The 20,534-nt window shown below is 27.9% G+C and overlaps 2 protein-coding genes across 5 annotated transcripts in view; one reads left to right on the forward strand and one right to left on the reverse strand.

Annotated features, from left to right (window-relative positions):
* LOC124946497 (hexokinase type 2) overlaps positions 1-16,952 on the reverse strand; it is a 27,085-nt gene extending 10,133 nt beyond the window's left edge. The window contains exon 1 of one of the 2 annotated variants that reach the window (XM_047487248.1): positions 16,682-16,952. In XM_047487248.1, coding sequence (XP_047343204.1) covers positions 16,682-16,738 — 57 coding nt within the window. In that variant the 5' untranslated portion in view covers positions 16,739-16,952. Of the gene's footprint in view, positions 1-11,093; positions 11,428-16,681 lie in introns of those variants that run through there. The other variant, XM_047487250.1, reaches the window with a different exon arrangement.
* On the forward strand, positions 1,824-20,520 carry LOC124946496 (BRISC complex subunit FAM175B-like). Of its 3 annotated transcripts, XM_047487246.1 has the most exons (7): positions 1,824-2,107; positions 18,054-18,247; positions 18,412-18,499; positions 18,832-19,144; positions 19,189-19,341; positions 19,419-19,746; positions 19,821-20,520. In XM_047487246.1, exons 2-7 carry the CDS (start codon positions 18,161-18,163, stop codon positions 20,289-20,291), a joined length of 1,440 nt encoding a protein of 479 aa, XP_047343202.1. In that variant the 5' UTR covers positions 1,824-2,107; positions 18,054-18,160; the 3' UTR covers positions 20,292-20,520. The 3 variants fall into 3 exon arrangements, with proteins under 3 accessions (XP_047343202.1, XP_047343201.1, XP_047343203.1); XM_047487245.1 differs by lacking the exon at positions 1,824-2,107 and having other exon boundaries at positions 17,983-18,247; XM_047487247.1 differs by lacking the exon at positions 1,824-2,107 and having other exon boundaries at positions 17,986-18,247; positions 19,201-19,341.
* The last annotated feature ends 14 nt before the right edge of the window (positions 20,521-20,534 follow it).

Genomic DNA, 20,534 nt, shown 5'->3' on the forward strand with positions numbered 1-20,534 from the left:
CATAGTTATATATTTAATTACAATTGAAACACAATTAACGAGATAATTAATTGTTCAATATTTTTTTCACTTTGAAACCGATTTATCGTTGAATTATTTTTTAACGTGGTATCGTAAATTCTTGTCAACGTATATAATACGTATGACGTATGTAATATTCATGATCTATATAATGAGACGTATAATTATCTTTGTTTTCTTTTTTCTTTTTTTTTTTTCTTTTTTTTTCTTTTTTTGTTTGTCCTCCCCCCTCCCATTAAGATGGTTGAACATCGGGCACACAATATCGAAAGAAACGTTTCGGCCCTGCGAACTATGGCCCATTTGGAGTTGGTTTAAACTTGGTAAAGAAATGTGGGGAGAATTTCCCCTACCTAGAACAGGCCGTTAACCGTAGCGGTATCGGTGAATGTACTTCGTTTGAGGAGAAACGAAATGCCACTGACTTGTCCTTCAAAAGGACAAAAAGGTTATCTTTCTTTCTGTATTAAGAATTTCTTTGAAATTATTTATTGTATAGTAGGTCCTTCGTTATAACGTTAGATCGCATTTATATGCTCGATCAAGACGCGCCAATTTTATTATTCATTCTCGATAAGAAATTTCTCGTGCTATGTTCCTACATTAAAATCGATAATGCCGAATGTGAAATGAAAAATATTTCTCAAATTTGAACGTGAGTTTCATCATTAGGGATAATGACGAGAAGCGATATACGAGATATGAAAGATAATAATATAAATGATGAAAATTTCCATAACGATCGATTGTATCGTTAAGATAAGAAATTAATTGTCGGCGAGAAAGCGCGGGAAATTTGAAATCGTCGAATAATCCAATTTCATTCTATTACGTACGATCACCTACGAGGGACATTTCTTTTTTCTTTTTTCTTTTTTCTTTTTTCTTTTTTCTTTAAAGATCGTTCAAGAATTTTCAATAGCTTTCGAATCTTTCACAGTCAGAACTTCCGGCATTTCTATGTATCTATATATATCTATGTATTTATAAGCAGACATTAAGATATAAGTAATGAGATGAAATGCGTTCAAGGAACGTTATACGACAATATGTTAATATATTATCACCCTGAGGCTATTATTTTCTATAGAATCATGCAATGTAGTTGTCGATCGCATGATGCAATCGAAGTAATTTGCTTAAAACTATGTCGCTTCTACGTATATATACATACATACATATGTATATATATACATGTGTATATATATGTGTATATATATATATATACACATTCGTATAGATACGTAATACATATTATTAACAAGAAATATTATTTTATTTCGAAGAGAAAGTAAGCAGTGAAATTTCGTTTAAGATCGTTTTACGAAAGATTGTGATACTTCTTTTTTTTTTTTCTTTTCTTTTTTTTTTTTTACATAAAAAAACGATTAGAACGAGTTTCCCGTTTGAATGACGTTGCAATGATGAAACATACAAACGTGATGTGATTTCCAAAGATGACGCAACTACATCTTCGTTGGTTATTATATATATATATATATATATATATATATAGTTGTTATAGACGAGGGAGTGAAAGTCGCTTTCTGATTGGTCATTCCCGAGGGCTCGAACGGTCGATCCCTCGTCGTCATTGTGAACGACGTAGTAGGCGTTCGACTTATTCACGTACGTCTACTAACCCTTCTCAGTTGGCTCACGAGCGCTTACTTTTCTGGCATCTTGTATTCAAGGTCGTCGAAGAAAAAAGATAATGTGTGTGTGTGGGTGAGAGAGAGAGAGAGAGAGAGAGAGAGAGAGAAAGAGAGAGAGAGAGAGAGAGAGAAAGAGAGAGAAGGAGAGAGAAGAGAAAGATAGAAAAAGAAAGAGAGAGAGAGAGAGAGAGAGAAAGAGAGAGAAGGAGAGAGAAGTGAAAGATAGAAAAAGAAAGAGAGAGAGAAAATATGTGAACCCGCAGATGTATGTCGCGAGCGCGTGTGTGTGTGTGTGTGTGGGTCGTTTTCAATGGAATTCTTCGAAACGTTCTCTGTAAAATACGAACAAGACGAATGAAAATGGCCGCTCAAGTTGACAACGTGCGCGCGCACACATAGAGGCGCTTTGTCGGAATGTTCTCTTCATAAATGTACATAAGTAATACATTTGATTTAGATCCCACTTTATGAATTAATTTGTAATATATAAAAAAAAAAAAAACACGATATTTATGTAAATAATAATAATAATAATAATAAATTTTGTTAAGAATTTCCTTATTTTATTGAAAAAATGATATAGAAAAATAATGTTTTATCGAATAATTCGTAAGAAATTATATTTAATTTATATTGTTTCTCATTAATACGGCAAAATAAATTTTCGATATTTCATTAGAAATTTATTATGTTTATACGTGTCAGATATATTCTCTTAAATGTTCTTTAACTTTCTCGTGAAGTCGGATGCAAAAATGGCGCCGTTTATGAAATTTCATCGAATTAATCATAAGAAATTATATTTGATTTATATCTTTCTTTAATATGATAAATGTGTTTGTCATTCATTTCCATTAGAAACTTATGGGGTTTATATTATACATAGTATATGTATTTTTTAATAAGATATTTTATATATAGAAAAATGTCATCTATTATAAAACTTTATCGTATCGTTAATGACACATGCACATATTAGATTTACGTTTTTCTTCAATATCGTAAATTAATTAATAGATTTATTGAATTTATCGGGAAATAAAATAGAAAATATAGTACCAATTAGAAAATCTTATCGGATTATTCGAAAGACATCGTCGCAATTCTAAAGGATATCAGAATACATTTTTTATATGAGACTGATAACTTACGTTTACGAAGCAATCATACGAGTATTAAGATATCTGATATGTACACGCATAAGTACAGAGACACCGAGTATACATGTGTATGTGTTAATATTTTAAATCGACTTTTACAGAGACAATTGATATTCTTAAATGCATCATCGACGAAGTCGATAAGTTAAATGATATCGTGAATGTTTACTGATAAGATAATGTATGTATGTGTTCCTAGAAAGAGAAAGAGAGAGAGAGAGAGAGAGAGAGAGAGAGAGAGAGAGAGAGAGAAAATAATATCATCTGACATTTGCAACCGTAGATTAATATTTCAATCAAACTTCTTCCCTATCGAATTTTTCAGCTTCTCTATCTAATTCGGTGACACTCGAAAGTCGTAAAGATTGAAAAAAGGATCTCTGCTCTCTAGTAATAAATTCAATTGAGTTAATTCACGCCGATAAATTTTTCACTCAAGTAATTCAGTTTTCATTAATACCTTTCGTGAAAGTTAATTTACAAGAGCATTAAACAGTCCCGAACACATACGTAAGAAAGAGATACGTGATATAGCTAAAAGAGAAACGTGCTTTCGTTCACGTATACATGTGCTACATGTTTAGAGGTAACATTTACGTCTATCACTTTTATACGTGACGCGTCAGATTTAAAACCGACAATGCATATAAATATGTGCGTCTCGTTCTAAAAAATTTTCTTACTAAGTTAATGAAATAAGTTCTGAGAAATTTCTTTTTTATCATGATTATTTCAATGTTTTGTTGCAATTTTTTTTTCCTTTTCTTTTTTTTTCCTCTCTTTTTTTTTTTTTACATTATTTATAAATCTCTCCTACGTCGATGTTCTTCGAAGATAATTCTTTATCTTTTCATTTACATTTTTTCATCTTTTATTTTTTATTTACATTAACGTCTTCCATTTTCATTTTACTATATTTCCGATCAGAATACAATTCCTGAATGAACGAAATGAATTTATGAAAATTAAAGTATTGTAAATGAAATTTGAAATTATTTTTTATTCGATCTGTAAAAAATTGTTTTATATTTTGTATGAAGAAAAAAACATAGTCTAATTGTTGCTTTTATTGAATAAAATTTTCATCGACTGTTTCATTTAATTTTATTATTGGTATCAGTTAAAATATCTAATTTACTCTCGTACAATATATTGTAGTTAAATAATAAGGACGTTATACAATATAAATAATGAAGAAAATTGTACATTGTTAACTTAAAAAGAGAGAACGCAAATTTTATTTGAATTAGTTGAATAGCTGAAACAAATGTTTGTTTTATGAACGATTTGCTATCGTAATGAGTTTAGTATTGTTGGAAGATCAATTGGTCTAGATCACGAACTTTGAACTGTTTACTTCGTGACGATAAAAAGAAATAAATCAAAATGATGCATGTAAATACTTCCAAGAGATACCCTCTCTTTCATTTAATCGCGATCGACGACGGAACTTTTCTTTTAAGTTTACAAAATAAACAGAGATCAACTTTATTGATCCATGAAATTATGTGTAACCAGATGATTATGAAAATCGTCAGACAATAAGTCAAAAATTAAAATAAAAAATAACCTTATTGCGTATTTCGCGTGGCAATCTAACTTAAATTATAACGAACGTAAACAAGTTTTCCAAAAAAATGTTTATAGTAATGTTTTCATATAAAGCGATAATTTTTTTCTATTTTTTTTTTTATTTTATTTTATTTTTCTTTTTTTTTTTTTCTTTTTTCATTTAATGAAATTCAACTTATTCTTATTCTAACGTTGGTATGACCAATTAATCACTTTTTATATTAGAAATTTTAATTTTATAAAAAAATATGTACTGTTAAATCATCGAATAGTAATTTAATAAATATTATTATGTTCATCACACATCAGATAATGATTCTATTAATTTTTTGAATATCGTATGAATAATATTCATGTTAGACACTATATTTAAATTTTATGATTAAATAATGTGCTTTTTAAATATTTTTCCATGAAAAGTTAAATAATATTTTCAAAAAACAAAACTAATAATTCAATGTTATTGTCATATTATTATTATTATTATTATTATTATTATTAATATCATTATCTTTTTCTTATAAAAATAAATATCTCTCCTCTCTTCTCTTTAAATTGTTCATTAATTTTGAAAATGTTTAATCATTTGAGATATAAAAAAAATATATTTTATCACAGGCTATTCTTATAATTTTATACAAATGAATTATTTTTCAAGAATAAATATATTTACTTTCTTCTCTTTGTCATTGTAAAATTTTTATAAATAATTTAAATCGAAATATGAAAATATCGCTAAACGCAAAAAAATATATTACTTACATCAGATTATTTTTATAATCATCAGTTCTTATATAAGTACTTACATATCTCGTTCAAAATTGAGATCCCACATAATCCAAATTCTTTCGTCTTTATTCAATACCTTAATGTTTACATATGAATATACTATCACAGAATTCTTCTAGTTTTATAGAAGAACAATTCAAGGAGAATGTTGACTCATTGAGTCTTCAACGAAAAGCCGAGATAAACTTAAATTATCTAATGAAATTGCACCATTCCTTTTTTTTTTCTTTTTCTTTTATCTAGTAAAGTCAAAGCTTTGTAATAAATAAATAAAAGTTTAACTGTTCGTATCTCGTTCGTATTATTGATATAGTTATATTACGACATACTTGCGTATATCAAGAAAAAATTACAAAGAGAAAGAGATTATTAAAAAAATATATATATATATATATTTTTTTTATAAAGCAATACAATCAATTACGATCTCTCAATACAAACATAAAAAAAAAAATCGAAACGATTAATTCTTTACTCCTTTTTTTTTTTAAATCCAAACAAAAAATATATACAATATAAAATTTATAGTATAACTATAATATATTAAGTATAGAGAAACTCTATATTATAATATAGTATATATTAATATATTTTATATATATATATATATATATACTTTTTATATACTACATCATATTATAAATTAACAATTAATTTTATAATAAAAAAAAAATAGAATTTTTGAATAAAAAATGGAATTTAAAAATACATAAATGTATGTGTGAGTGTTACTGTGTAATTTGAAAGTTATGTGATGCAACAGAGGGCTAACTAGTTACTACATATATATATATATATATATATATATATATATATATATATATATATCCTCTTTCTCCAAATATAAAAGTCAATAAGAAGTCACTCGCATCTACGTGCTATTTCTCACGAAGTTACCGAATCCGTAGGAGGGAAAAAGAGAGAGACTACTAAAGGGAGAGAGAAATAGAATGGTAGTGTACACACATGTGACGTATATTTTTGAATGAAATTCTATAAGTCTATTCAACTGAGACCAGTCAGAAGATTTAAACAAACGGACGTGACATGAATATAATCGTATCAGTAATATATTTATAACTTTTATATTTTTTATATTCTAACATTTTTCAGGCAAGAAGTCAAAGTAGGCTCTAACGCAATGATCGCACTTAACAGAATAAGTAGCATTACAATTGCAGCTAAAAGATTTTCAATTGAACGTCAAAACTAACTTTATGACTTTCCAAACATATTTGTTCAGCTATCGTTATTTTTTTTTCTTTCTTTCTGCAACACAGTAAAAATAAATAGTTAACTCGACACGTTATAAGATCTAAGGTCTAACTATGAGGGGAGAGGGAAGGGGATGCAGTCAAAAATATAATCAAATAAGATGAAACGGACAGAGAAAAATGAAATTACAGGTAAATTTCATATAACGTGAATATATCGTTTCATAGAAATGCCGCGTTATATAAATAGCGTTATGCAAGATTCAGATTTATTATAGAAAAAAAAAAAAAAACGAGATGAGATACCAAATTCTTTTTTAAATTATATAAACAATATATATATATATATATATATATATATACATGTTGATGTGGCAACCAGGAATAATTTTTTTTTATCTAATTCAAGTAATTAATATAATTTAAATTACAAACTATGAAATGAATGATAGTATGTACGGGGATTCCAAAGTGGTTGTATTATAGCATACAAAAGGTTAAAAATTAATGGATTTATGTATTTTAAAAAATATATAAAGTGAAAAAATAAAAATAATACCAATTAAAATAATTAATATCATGTTAATCATAAATAATCAGGAAAGTTCCACTTTAATTTTATCAATTAAGATAAAGTATATATAAATACTATCTTTCATTGTATTTGATATTGTATACGAACATATAAATACTATCTTTGATTGTACTGATATTGATAATCCGATTGGAAATAACAATAAACTTTAGTTCAATAAGGAGAGCAAAAAAATCTATAAGAGATAACTCATATATTTCTGATTGGTTAAACAACTGTACTAAATTTAACTTTAATCCATATAACTAGGACATAGTGAATTACGACAAAATAAAATATTATTACAAATGTTAATCTTTAAGAAACAGTTATTTATATCTTACTGCCCTGTTCCAAATATTTTATCATTTTATCAAAGCAGTATTCTCTTAAGAACTTAAGAAAAAAAAAAAAGGAATCAAGAGCATTGTATAATCTATGTGTAAAAAATATGTTAGAACGTGACGAAAGAAGAACATAATTCATATATAATGAAAAGAAATCCATTATGTGTATTCAAAACAAAAGAAACAAACAAAAAAAGCATAATGTTAAGAAGAAAAAGAAAATGCATTAATAAATCGATTGAAAGAATGGGTGATACCTAACAATGCCTGAAAAAAATTAAATATTTAAAATCAACAATATTTTAGGTAAAATTAAAAAATATATATTAGAAAAAAATTATGTCCATGAAAATTGAATATTATTGAGTATGTAAAAAAAAAAAAAAGAAAAAGAAAAGAAAAATACAATGTTATAAGAAAGAAAGGGGGAAAAAAAAAAAACTGAATTCAGATGAATCAAGTTGAAGCTAAAAATTAAGAGAAATGCAAAATGAACGTTCATTCGATAGGAAAGAAAAGGAAAATAGATGAGAAAGGAACAGAAAAAAAAGAAAAAGAAAAAAGAAAGAAAAGAAAAAAAAAGGAACGGTCACTCGTGCAGAAATCATCGACTATATTTTATCTTGCGTTTTTTTCTCGCCTCTTATTTGATATGCTAATAATACTATGCACGTACTTTTTTTCGCTACTGTAATGCAAATATACGTTTTATCGTTATACTCAAAGACTTAAGTTCTTTTTTAACGATAATACGAAGACATTGTGACTTTGACAAGGTCAACTCGTAGATTATCAATAAATTTAAATTGTTATGTCTGAGAATCATTGGGATAATTCTTTTTTTTTTCATATATATATATATATATATATATATATATATATATATATATATATATACTTAGTTTAAGAGGGAAAATATATTAAATGTTTGGTGTATTCTTCATAAGTTTATTATCAAGTTTTCTGTGACGCATAAAAGAATTATCGCTCAGTCAAAGATGAAACGACTAATCGAAAAGAATCAAACTAGTGATATATGGTTATTATGATTATTTTTGCTCAAACAGCAAGTAATTCATAATGCAAAATCAACAATGAAATCAACAATGGAATCAACAATGGAATAAGGAATAAATATAAATAAAAAATTGAAACTAAGTTATTTAATCAATGTCATTATTAATAGTTATTAATATTGTTGATTAATAGTATTATACATTTTTAATTAAGAAATGCGAAAAGGAAAAAAATGTCAGATTTTAATCATCCTCCATTTATATTACAATCACGTATCTTGTTAGTGACTAAAGAGGATAGAGAAAATGAAATCTTCGTGGGATAGATATAATGAGGCCGGAAGACCTCAAAAATTTAGAATTAAGTAATTAAATAATTAAATAATTATCCTTTCCTTCGAGTCCTAAGAATATTCTCAGTTTATTTAAAAACGCGTGCTCATTCACCTCGGATACATAATTTTTTTTTTTTCGATCTTTGGAACTTCCAAAAAATACTCTTTTTGTCAATTGACGTTTTAATAACTTAAATAACTTAAATAACTACTCAAAAGTAAATTTGTTAATCTATCGGACATTTAAATCTTCCTCGTTCATGATTAAAGATAAAAGAGGCAAAACTTATTCCCGTCAATAATCAAATCTATTCTTTCACAAATTGAATTCGAATGTTAGAAATCTGATTAGAAAATCTATTCAATTAAAAAGTCACACAGTATTTTCCATCATTTCCCTTATTTATATCTATTTACGATTCAACGAGACGTCGGACGTAACAAAATTTTCGATTATTCGAAAGAAAAAAAAAAAAAGAAAAAAAAAGAAAATTAAGCAAATGAAAGAAATACTATTCCTTAATGTTTATAAATAATAAATATTGGACTGATCAATAAATAATGTCAGAATTTTTAGTATTTTATACTATTGTATATATATCTATATATATATATATATATATATATATATATATATATATATATATATATATATATATATATATATTAAATACGAATATGACTTATTGGCCAATCCAATGCATAATCAAATTCATTTGGTTGTCTTGTGATCGATATACTAAAAATACTACTTTCTACGTCGATGAGACTAAATTTTCATCATTAGCTGAAGACTTTCTGCAAGTTGTGACGCAGCGATTTGCTCGCGTTGCATCACGTGCGTTCTTTACATGAGCATGAACACCAGTACACATATACGAGTAATATACGTACGTGTGAATATATATATACATATATATTCATATATATATATTTACACACGTATAAGGATACCGGCTATCACATGACGCAAAAACGTTTTACCGTAGCGAACTCCTCGATTAATCGCGAATTTCTTTATAGACGATAATGCGACTCTGATTCGGATCGATTGGATACCACTAACGATTGACTTCTCTTTAACTCATTCAATTGATCTCTTTTATCGAGTACGTGTACTTGTTATTAACACAAAAAAAAAAAAAAAGAAAAAAAAAAGAAATTTAAAGAAAAACATCATTCGACAATTCCTCGATACTTTTACGAATCTTTTTAACATACATAAAATATTCGCAATATCGTTTGAATATCATTTACAATTGACATCTTTCTTTTAACTCATTCAATTGATTTCCCATTTATCGAATGCGTTTATTTGTTTTTAATAAAAATATAAATAAATGAAAAAAATTATTCGACCTTCTTCGAAAATCTATACGTCAAATTGTTTTATTATATTTCTATTATAATTTATTTCAAAGATACGATTAATGAAATTGATGAAAATTATATGATAAAAAAAAAAAAAAAGAGAAAAGAAAAAAAATGTATTACCACATAAATGAACATACGGTATTATGCTTTGGCTAAATTGTTAGATAGAAGAAGATATTAACGTTATAATCAATTATAATTGACGCGGTTAAAGTTTATTTGCATCGATTCAGCTACGTTTTACGTATCTAATAAATGTATATGTACAAATACGATGCATATATATATATATATATATATATATATATATATATATATAGATATGTGTATTAATGTATGTATATACTTAATTACGTACATACGTATGTACTTAACGTACGCTTTGTTTTGTAATGAAATTATGTAACTTCCAATCTATCTCTTGGTTTTAACACAGTTACCTTAGCATATATTTACACGATGCCTTTATAGTTTACATAAATCATATACCTCACCTTCGTTTTATGTCCAATGTTTACTATCTATTTTATAAAATTCATTGTATTAACGTTGTCATCTTATTACGTTATGATCGTGTAAAATTTGTGACAAAAAAAAAAACAGAAAAAAAAAAAAAAGAAAAAAAGAATTCATACACAGTACGTACATATTTTATTACAAAGTATTGAAATGACGTATATATTGTTCTTTTCTCTTTATCTTCTTCTTCTTCTTCTTTTTTTTCTCTTTTTTTCTTTTTTTTTTTTTTTTTTTTTTTTTTTTTTTTTTTTAATTCCAATTTCTCGCCATGAACTTTAAACAATAAAGTTTTAAGATGATTGAAGGCCAAAAAAGATAACAATCGTAAAATTATAATCAAGTACTATCGCAATCGTTATCGCTCACGCGCGCGCTCGCGCACGCGAGATATATATATATAGAGAGAGAGAGAGAGAGAGAGAGAGATCAACATAAACGCTCGATGATGTCTCAATGATCCTACTAAATACAAGACGTCACTGTGAATGTTAATAATTGAATACGCTATATAACTCACAAGTTTTTCTGTTGTAAAGCATCTCATCTTCCTTATTTAAAATGGCAAATCGTCAATATAGAAAAGATCAGCGTCTTCGTGGGATTATTTTTTTCTCTTCTTCTTCTTCTTTTCTTTTCTTTTTTTTTTCCTTCTTTCTTTTTTTTCACGTTACACAAGAAGAAAAAAAGTGGGCGAGGGAGGTAGGTGTATAAGAGCGTGGGGAGGGTTCAGGGGGAAAAAGAAAATAATTTTTGAGAAGAACGTTGAAGCGACCTTTTTCTTTTTCTTTTTTTCTTTTTTTTCTTTTTCTTTCCAGATCGAATAAAAAAACTCTCGGCAGTCACCAACGCGAACGACGTATATATACTATTTATGTCTACGCCACTAGTATTCTCGTGGCAAATCACTTCGTTCATAGGATTGTGTGTCGTCAATGGACGATTCGACCAATAGGAAGTTTTCTTAGTTATGTACGTCGCTTAAATGCGGCAGACAATCGAAACGTCCAGATTCTTTTTATTTATAAATAAATTCAATTTCTTCCATCGTACAACTTTAATATTATATTATCCTAATGTAATATTTTTAATACTAATTCAATAATATCTTTTAATTTTATCGATTGAATAATAGTTTCCTTTTTCTTTTTTCTTTTTGCTTTCTTTTTTTTTCTTTTCTTTCTTTCTTTTTTTTTCTTTTTTTTTTTTTTTATTTATAGCAAAACAAACAAAAGAGAAATAAAATTGTATAGAAACTGATCGAATGAAGATGACTTGTCGGTGAAATTAAATAGAAAGAATTGGACGTACGAACATATTTTGATATATTTCGCGTTAATTTGTTTTTAAACGAAAGAGTAAAATATCACCGATAGAATGTGCTTCGATCAAATTATTTTTGAAAATATAATAAGGATTCGTGTTAGGTTTTAAAAACAGTTTGATATTCGAATCACGGTCAGAATTTCTTATCGTTCTTCTTAAAGCAATACGAATCACGAATCTGATCGATTTTTATCGTATTAAAAGAAAAATTTCCATTCAACTATATGCAATCAATTGTTACGTTCAAGTAAAAAAAGGGTGAAGGGGTGGGGGAGCGAGGGAGACGAGAATTTCTTTTCTTTTTCTTCTTTTCTTTTTTTTTTTTTTTTTTTTTTTTCTTTCAATGAAAGAAACTGGTCTCAATTAGAAGGAAGAAAAAACAATAAGTTTCATTTTATCAATTAACGACCTACCTACCTACCTGTTTGCCTGCATACACATATTTATCATCATCAACGCGCGTATCGACTTGTAAATAAATATATTTCAAACTTAAAGTATGTAGTTCATTGCCTTTTCGGGGATCGGAGGTACACACATTTCTTCGCTATCTTTGCAACACAGTCTTCGAACGATTATTTTAAGAGGCTGAAATCGTACGAACGTTTTGTCGATGAATTATTATCATCATATTATGAATCTCCGAAATAGAAAATTTATTATAAAATTTATCGATCTATATTAATTGTCGAAAAATTGATAATTAAGTTTCTTTAATCATTATATATGTATTTATATAATGGAATTAATTACAATTAATAATATAACGATATGATTAATGTAAAAATTTCAATGAAATTACCCAACTTTCTCCGGGTGTATATTCCATAATACGATGTATAAAAATGAAAAGGAATGGTTAATGAAAATGTCACAGACAAAAGGTATAATAGATTTTCAAATGTAACGAAGTTAATCGTGAATCGAGGTCATCGATATTTAACGGATTCGTCGTTCTATTCTTTTCCCCCCCTTCTTTTTTCTTTTTTTTTTTTTTTTCTTTTTTCTTAATCGCTCTCGATTTATCATCGTCCTAAAGTCAATTTGAAGAAATTTGAAGAATTTCGACAAATGAGATTAATAGAGAATAAATAAAAGAAGAAAAATGAAAAAAAAGAAGATACAAATCCATGAAGGTATAACATTTGACTTAATTAATTATCGATCATTTTGTGTGATCGTTCTTTCTTTCTTTCTTTCTTTCTTTCTTTCTTTCTTTTATTTTCTTTTCTTTTCTTAACGAATCACATCACACAAAAATTATTGATATTCGGATGGTATATAAATTTGTTTCTTCTTTTTTTTTTTTTTGTAATAATAATTTTTTTTAACATGTAATAATAAAAATCATTTTAGTCATTACCTCAGGCGATTCCGTTGAAGATCGTGTATTCGTTGAAAAATGATCATCCGTCTTCGACGATAAATGTTTCCTATCACAAAACTTACAAATTTTACTGAAGAACGACATCATCTTGGTCTTCATGATGTGAATATTTCTTTGCAAATGGAACACATTTTAATTAAACGAAATCAAATAATCGACTGATCTAATAACGTCTATCAATCGATCGGATAACGATCACGTACGAAATCGATCGATGAAATAAATGATTAGATGAAAGTAATAGTATTGAAATTATAACGAAAAAAATCCATAATTTATTTCTTTCAAATATCATATTTCGTTCAAATTGATCGTCCTATTTATATTCTATTTATTAATCATACGTAAATAACATTTTTCTTTTTTTTTTTACATACGTATAACAATTACACATTTACCAAGTCGAATTTTCTTTTATTGAATTGTTATCGCCTTCGAAGATCTTATCTCCTTTTTTAACTTCTTCTTTTATTAAAAAAGGAATGAGAAGTGTTTAAATTAAATAATCTCGCGATGACGTTTTCCGTCACATCATCGCACTAATCTCTTTTTTTCGTATGTATATACGCATGCATGTATATATTTGCGTATGTATGTATATATCTGTATCTACGTATCTACGTACGTATATATATATATATATATATATATGTTTGTGTGTGTATGTATGTATCTATATATTTATCTACGTATATATAAACATATGACGTTCGATTTCGATGAGTCAAATAATATTTGGAAATAGAATAAGTCGAAAGGTCCCGTATATCTTATCTAATCCGCGAATTTATCTTCAAGTTTTTAAATCCCTTTTAACCATGTACTCTCTCTTTCTCTCTCTCTCTCTCTCTCTCTCTCTCTCTCTCTCTCTCTCTCTCTCTGTCTGTCTGTCTCTCTTTCTCTTCGAAAGTAAATTTTCCCAACGAACGGAAAAGTAATTTTTCCATTGAAATCGTTCGAACTTATTTTTAACTCTATAATATTTTTTTTTTTTTTTCTTTTTTTCGTACGATCGTTACGAGAATTTTGCCGATTATGATTTTAAATCTCTGTAAAATTAACGATTATTTCAAAGATAACTTTGATATCATCTATAAAACGGTATAAAATATTGTTTCTCGGCTCGTAGAAAAAAAAAGAAAAAAAAAAAAGAAAAGGAGAAAGAAAGAAAGAAAAGAAAGAGAGAAAGATAGGGGGAAAAAAAATGAATGTTTATTTTGGGAAAAGCAAAAAAATCATTAGTCATTAGTTTTGAAGAATAAGACGTTAATAAAGATTAAGTTTGACATCGTTCACGTTTAATTTATTATCATCTTGTTTATATTTTCAATAATCTTGGAAATCGAACGAAATTGTATGCTTTAAAAGAGCATACAATTTATTATCTAGAAAATAAAAAAAGAAAAATGAAAAAAAGAAAAAAAGAGAAAAAGAAAAAAGAAAAGAAAAAAGGACAAATACAATAACAATAACGAGAAAGATATAATAAACTAAATGAAACCATTCCGTTGTAATTGTCGTCATGCGTTAGATAAGACATTCGAAATTAATTCAGGAAATCCTCACTAGGTTGCACCAATATCGAGACAAGACGAGCCCGCTCTATTTTTATGATTTGAAAAGTTACGCGCATATGCATACTTATTTATTACGCCAATAAATAAATTTATTTGTCCTTTCGTTAAATAACTTTCATTTAGATAAATCCATCGAACTATTTTTCTTTTTCTCATCATTATATATATATATATGTGTGTGTGTGTGTGTGTGTATATATATATCTTAACGTCTTATCTTCGTATATGTTATAAATTTTAATCCTCCATGGATTTAGTTTACGACTATATATATATAGCGATAAGAAATTTTTCAATTAAAAATCGTTTTAATTCGTATGTCATGATACGAAGGTGATAATATATATATATATATATATATATATATATATATATATTTACTATAAAGGATAATTAGAAAATGACAACATTTTCTCATCTGACATATTTATCAGTCGATTATTTTTATTTATTAATTCAATATCGTTGTAACAATGCGAACAACGAATAAATTATCTTCTCGATTACTACATTTAAACGTCTGAATGAGATGTGACGACGTTGAAAAAAAAAAAAAAGAAAAAGAAAAAGAAAAAGGAAAAGGAAAAAAAAAATTTAATAAAATCAAATTCAAAGGATTATTAAGATATGAAATAGATTTTGTTATATTTTGAAATGTCAGAACATACTCTAGATTATTTTTAACGATAAAGACTAGTGAAGCTATGACATTTTTTTTTTTTTAAAAAGATTAACTTGCCTAGAGACGATTACTGATCGAAATTGATACTGATACTATTGATGATATTCAATTAATTCAATACCATAAATACTTAATGGGAAGTAACAATATACATAGAAATTTTAATACCTCATTAAAGTATCGAAGTATCAAACGAGTATTAATATTTTTTAATATCTACGACTTAGATATTATTCGATATGGCATCATAATTTGCGGACTGATATCGATACTATTGATTTGTTATCAGTTTGATCAGACTGACAATCGATCGTTAAACTTGAGCTATATTGGTAAAGAATCAAATCTTAATTATTGTTTAGATTAGAAATAAAAAAAAAATTTCATGATATGAGGTAATCCTAATGTCTTGTATCGGTGCTATGTTATTAAAACGTTATAAATTTATAATCAATGCATCCACTTTTATTTTTCTATTTTGCTACATGTTCTCTCTCTCTCTCTCTCTCTCTCTCTCTTTCTCTTTCTTGTCAGACATTCCATTGAACATATGCATCAATAAACGAGAGACGGGAGAGAAAAAATAACGTCACGTATTTTGGCGGATATCGGTGGATCGTAATATCGCAATTAATATCGTTTCGTAATCTATCGATCTTAAGGTCATCTCTCTCTCTCTCTCTCTCTCTCTCTCTCTCTCTCTCTCTCCTTCCCTCATTCCTTCCCACGATCAGCTGTTACTCAGCATCAAAAGCATATAGCATAAGAATCACGCGCTATCGACCATTTTTTCCTGAAATCTTCAATCGAAGAAAGTCGTAATCACGAATCGATTTAGAACAATCTAATTAAAAGTACAGGTGGCAATAGGTCAAAGTCTAAATAATCGATCTTAAAAAAACTTTAATCATTCGAATCATATTATATGCGGTCTAGAATTAACGTAGATCCCTTTGGGAAATGTATAATTCGCATTTTCTAGATCGCTTCATAACTATAAGAAGTGACTAACGTTCAATTAGCAAATAAACGAGTAGTTCTTAATTAATTAGACACTCTTCCTTACTTATAACTCGGCTTATGCAACGGAGAAAGTCAAGGCCATTTTAAAGAGAGTTAAACGATATTAGACTCACAGTTTGATCTATGTGCTCCCATTTCTCTCCCACGTCGTTCCGAGATTCTTCCGTCATCTCTGTCGTCTCTCAAGGTCAATGTATCGTCGGCCAGAAATCGTGTCGCGCAATCTGAATTTCCGCGAAATTATTCTTCTTTTTTTTTTTTTTTTTTTTTTTTTTAATGAGATGAGAGGTAAGGCGCGCGATCGATCTTTTTTTTTAGAAGAGAGTATCTCGAGTACGTAACGATCGTTGTTGATAAAGAGAGAGAGCCGATCTTGGCGCCTCTTTAGAGATCACTAAGAGCTTACATCACATGAGTCCTACATCTAGATCTATCTTTCTTCTCGCGTCTAGAAATACAACGACTCCTGTGTACATGTGGAAAGATTATTTTGGGCGATCGTTACCAGACAAGATATTCTCTTCGGGCTTCGATCTTGCGCCTTTCCGATGGCTCTCAAAAAGTTTTCTCAATGTTAAATCTTTTGAATGATTTTCGAGATATTTCATTAGATTGAAGAAAAATATTGATCGGACGATCAAAGAAATAAAATGTCTTAACGATACGGAATAATTGTTTCGTTGGTTTTTTCTTTTTTTCTTTTTTTTTTTCTTTTTTTTTTTTTACAATGGAAGCTACCCCTTTCAGTAATTTTATTGATATCTACCTTACCGACCGAACGAAATTCGTCGACTATCGATATCGGATCTTTTCTCTTTTTTTTTTGTTTTTTTTTTTCTAATTTTTTTCTTTACGAAATTCTCCGATCGATTTTATGTTTAATATACGTTCTTGATATTTACGTAACACGTAAGAACGATTAGATGAACGAAAATTGATTATTATTATTATTATTATTATTATTATAAAAGAATATTGTTAAATCTTCGATATGATTGAATCGTTATATTTAATTTAATTTACTTTTTGTAATTTATTTTTTTGGAATATTTGAATTTCGTTTTTAATATTTAAAAAATATTTATTTATTTCTTACTTTTATCAACCGAGACAAGCCCGTATATTTTTTAATCGTTTCCAGATCGGTAATAAATGCATATATTCAAAAATGGCGCGATTAATAGAACAAAAGAAGATCAATGAGAATGTAAACAATGTGATTTATTTTTTACAATTCATCGAATATTGTCGTACTAGTATCATTTGTCATCTAGAAAGTTCTTCTTTTAAATTGTAAATAAAATTTATTCTTATGATAAATATAAAAGTATGGATATACAATTGAATTATTCTAAACACGTGTGTTCTCTCTCTCTCTCTCTCTCTCTCTCTCCTGCGGTGAAAATAAACGTACTATCAGTTTATGTATGTATTCATTAAAAGTAAAAATTCATTGGAAATATTAATTTCGTGATTTATAATTAGAAGAGGATCGCAAATAATAGCTTGAAGACAAGAGAATCCGGAAATGCGGTCAGTGATATAAAATCGAAGAGTCCCATTGCGCGCAGTTACAATATTTATTCATCAATATGGCGGACGGCGATTTACTCGTTAATATTTCGGGCGCTGCTCTTTCTTTATTACTTTACGAAAATGTACGCAACGTCGGAGATCAGGTGAGTTATTTTATATTAGTCCTTTAGCTTATTTATATTTTCGTTCCCTTAACGGCATTAATTATTGCTCATTTTTCTAATTTATTGACTTTAAACGCACTTAACCTTTTTCGATTAAATATGGTTTCGAATGTATAATAACATACCATCAACATTATTTACAGATGGGCTTTCTACTCGGTGAAATAGTTGAGTATATTGTTAAAAAGTTCACGGATTCTGACAATCAAGTGGATATTAAAAGACATATTAGTAAGTATGACGGTCACGTATCTTTCTTTCTATATATATATATATATATATATGATATATATATATGATATATATATATATATGATATATATATATCATATATATATATACATCACTAATGATACAAAGAGATCATTCTTCGAACTCGCAATCAGTACGATTGTAAAATTTGAAAGCAGCGTATATTGTGACACATAACCTCGTGCACGAAAGAAATGTTCAAGCTATGATCTGTATTAAATAAAATTTCGTGTGTCTGCGGCATCTTGTAGAATGTATTGCGATAAGAATTGCAATATATATAAATTATACATTTATATATATTCTTTTAGATATTGAAACTGTTGTGACATGCTCTATGCCAGATATTTTGCATGATTCGACCGGTAGAATCGATAAAGAGAAGTTGAAAGATTTCTTGTCTTATAAAAGCAAACAAGTTATTGGATGGTTTAGATTTAGACACAACTCTTGCTTGGTACCTACTTTAAGGGATAAACTTTTGCACAAACAGTTTGCTTCGCACTTCTCTAGTAGTCATGGTTATAAAGAGGATTTCTTTGTCACGTGTCTATTGTCCTCTTCTGTGTCAAATACAAGCGGAACTCATAAATTTAGACACGTCCTTTTGAGACGTAGAAGAGGGTATGTATATATTAAATTCTGTAACCTTTTTTATAGTAATATAGATCATATTATAGGACATTTGAACCAATATCCTTGAAGATAAGTAGTTTAAGGGATGGCGAACCTTCGCTTGATGGTTCAGATTATAAACTTACCCCTCAAACAAGATCGATAGGAGAGATTGATACATTTACTAAAATAATACAATCGCTCAAGTAAGTGATTATATTTCTTGCATAATAAAACAATGATATAATTCTATTTTAAATGATATAAACGTCCGTTTCTTTAGATTAAATCTTACACAAATACCTGGCATTGAATCTGCAACTATTATAGAAAAAGAAGCTGAAAAATATTTAAATACGTTAATCCCAAAAGTTTGCGAATCCGATCGTGAAGTTTTTGAATTGGAAAAGCAAATAGGAGAACTCAGGAATAAAATACGCTTGCAGAACTTAGCTAAGACAAAAATTAATGGTAATTCGGATTCGACTAAGTTGAATTATGATCCTGATAAAAATAGTAGTTACGAAGAGAACAATTTATCATCAGAAAAAACAGATGCTCCTGGTAAAATCTACGAAGATGACCAACTATACAAGTACCATTCTTTAACAGTATGTTATCATAACCATCATTTTTTACTTTCATAAGTTTAGTCTTATGATTTCTTATTCTGTCTTTTACTTAGGATGAATCAAGTGACAACCGACCAGGTAGTACAAGAACTGTTCATACAGAAAGTGTGTCCAAGGAAAAGCTGAAAATAGGATTAAATACAGACACGCAGAACAGTCAAACTCGTGATCCATTTACTACAAGCATGGTTTCGAATGCAAAGTTAGATATGGTTGGAAGCACATTAAAAAGAAACAAATGTTCAACTAATATGATTTCTGAGATCTCGAGACAATCAATAACTATGGGAGATCAGATTGAAAGTGGCATTGGTAGAGGTAGTCCAAAATATGGACAAGATTTATTAAAAGCTAGACGAGGATCAGGATTACGTCATAACAGTGAAAGAAATATAGGAGAATCCTCGGAACAGTCTTCGATAAAGCATACTATTCAAAATCAGCAACAATCTCCTATTTATGAAGAAACTTCAAAAAGAAATATCGACAAGCGCAATTTTTCAGATATGTCAGATACTCATTGAACTAAATACAGTCCTATGGAGTTCAACCATTCCAAGGATTGTATAATCCTTAGCTTTCTTTGAGAGCTTCATGAAAATACTTAAAATTGTTCCAAAGCGTTTTATGCGAATAAAGTATGACCATATTCTTAGAACTACTTTATGCTCCACAAGATGCGTTGTAAATATTTCTTACGCTGAAATATAACAATTTTGAAACTTGAATAAAATACAATATATTTATGCCTTATCTATTGATCAGGT

The sequence above is a fragment of the Vespa velutina genome, chromosome 2 (genome assembly GCF_912470025.1).
Source record: "Vespa velutina chromosome 2, iVesVel2.1, whole genome shotgun sequence".
Taxonomy (NCBI): domain Eukaryota; kingdom Metazoa; phylum Arthropoda; class Insecta; order Hymenoptera; family Vespidae; genus Vespa; species Vespa velutina.

What these genes read in the sequence shown, in the direction of transcription:
- LOC124946496 (XM_047487246.1), top strand. Translation starts at nt 18,161, where the DNA reads ATGGCGGACGGCGATTTACTCGTTAATATTTCGGGCGCTGCTCTTTCT. An exon ending in GGATATTAAAAGACATATTA is followed by an intron (nt 18,500 to 18,831) that starts GTAAGTATGACG and finishes ATATTCTTTTAG; the next exon opens with ATATTGAAACTGTTGTGACA. An exon ending in AAAATAATACAATCGCTCAA is followed by an intron (nt 19,342 to 19,418) that starts GTAAGTGATTAT and finishes CCGTTTCTTTAG; the next exon opens with ATTAAATCTTACACAAATAC.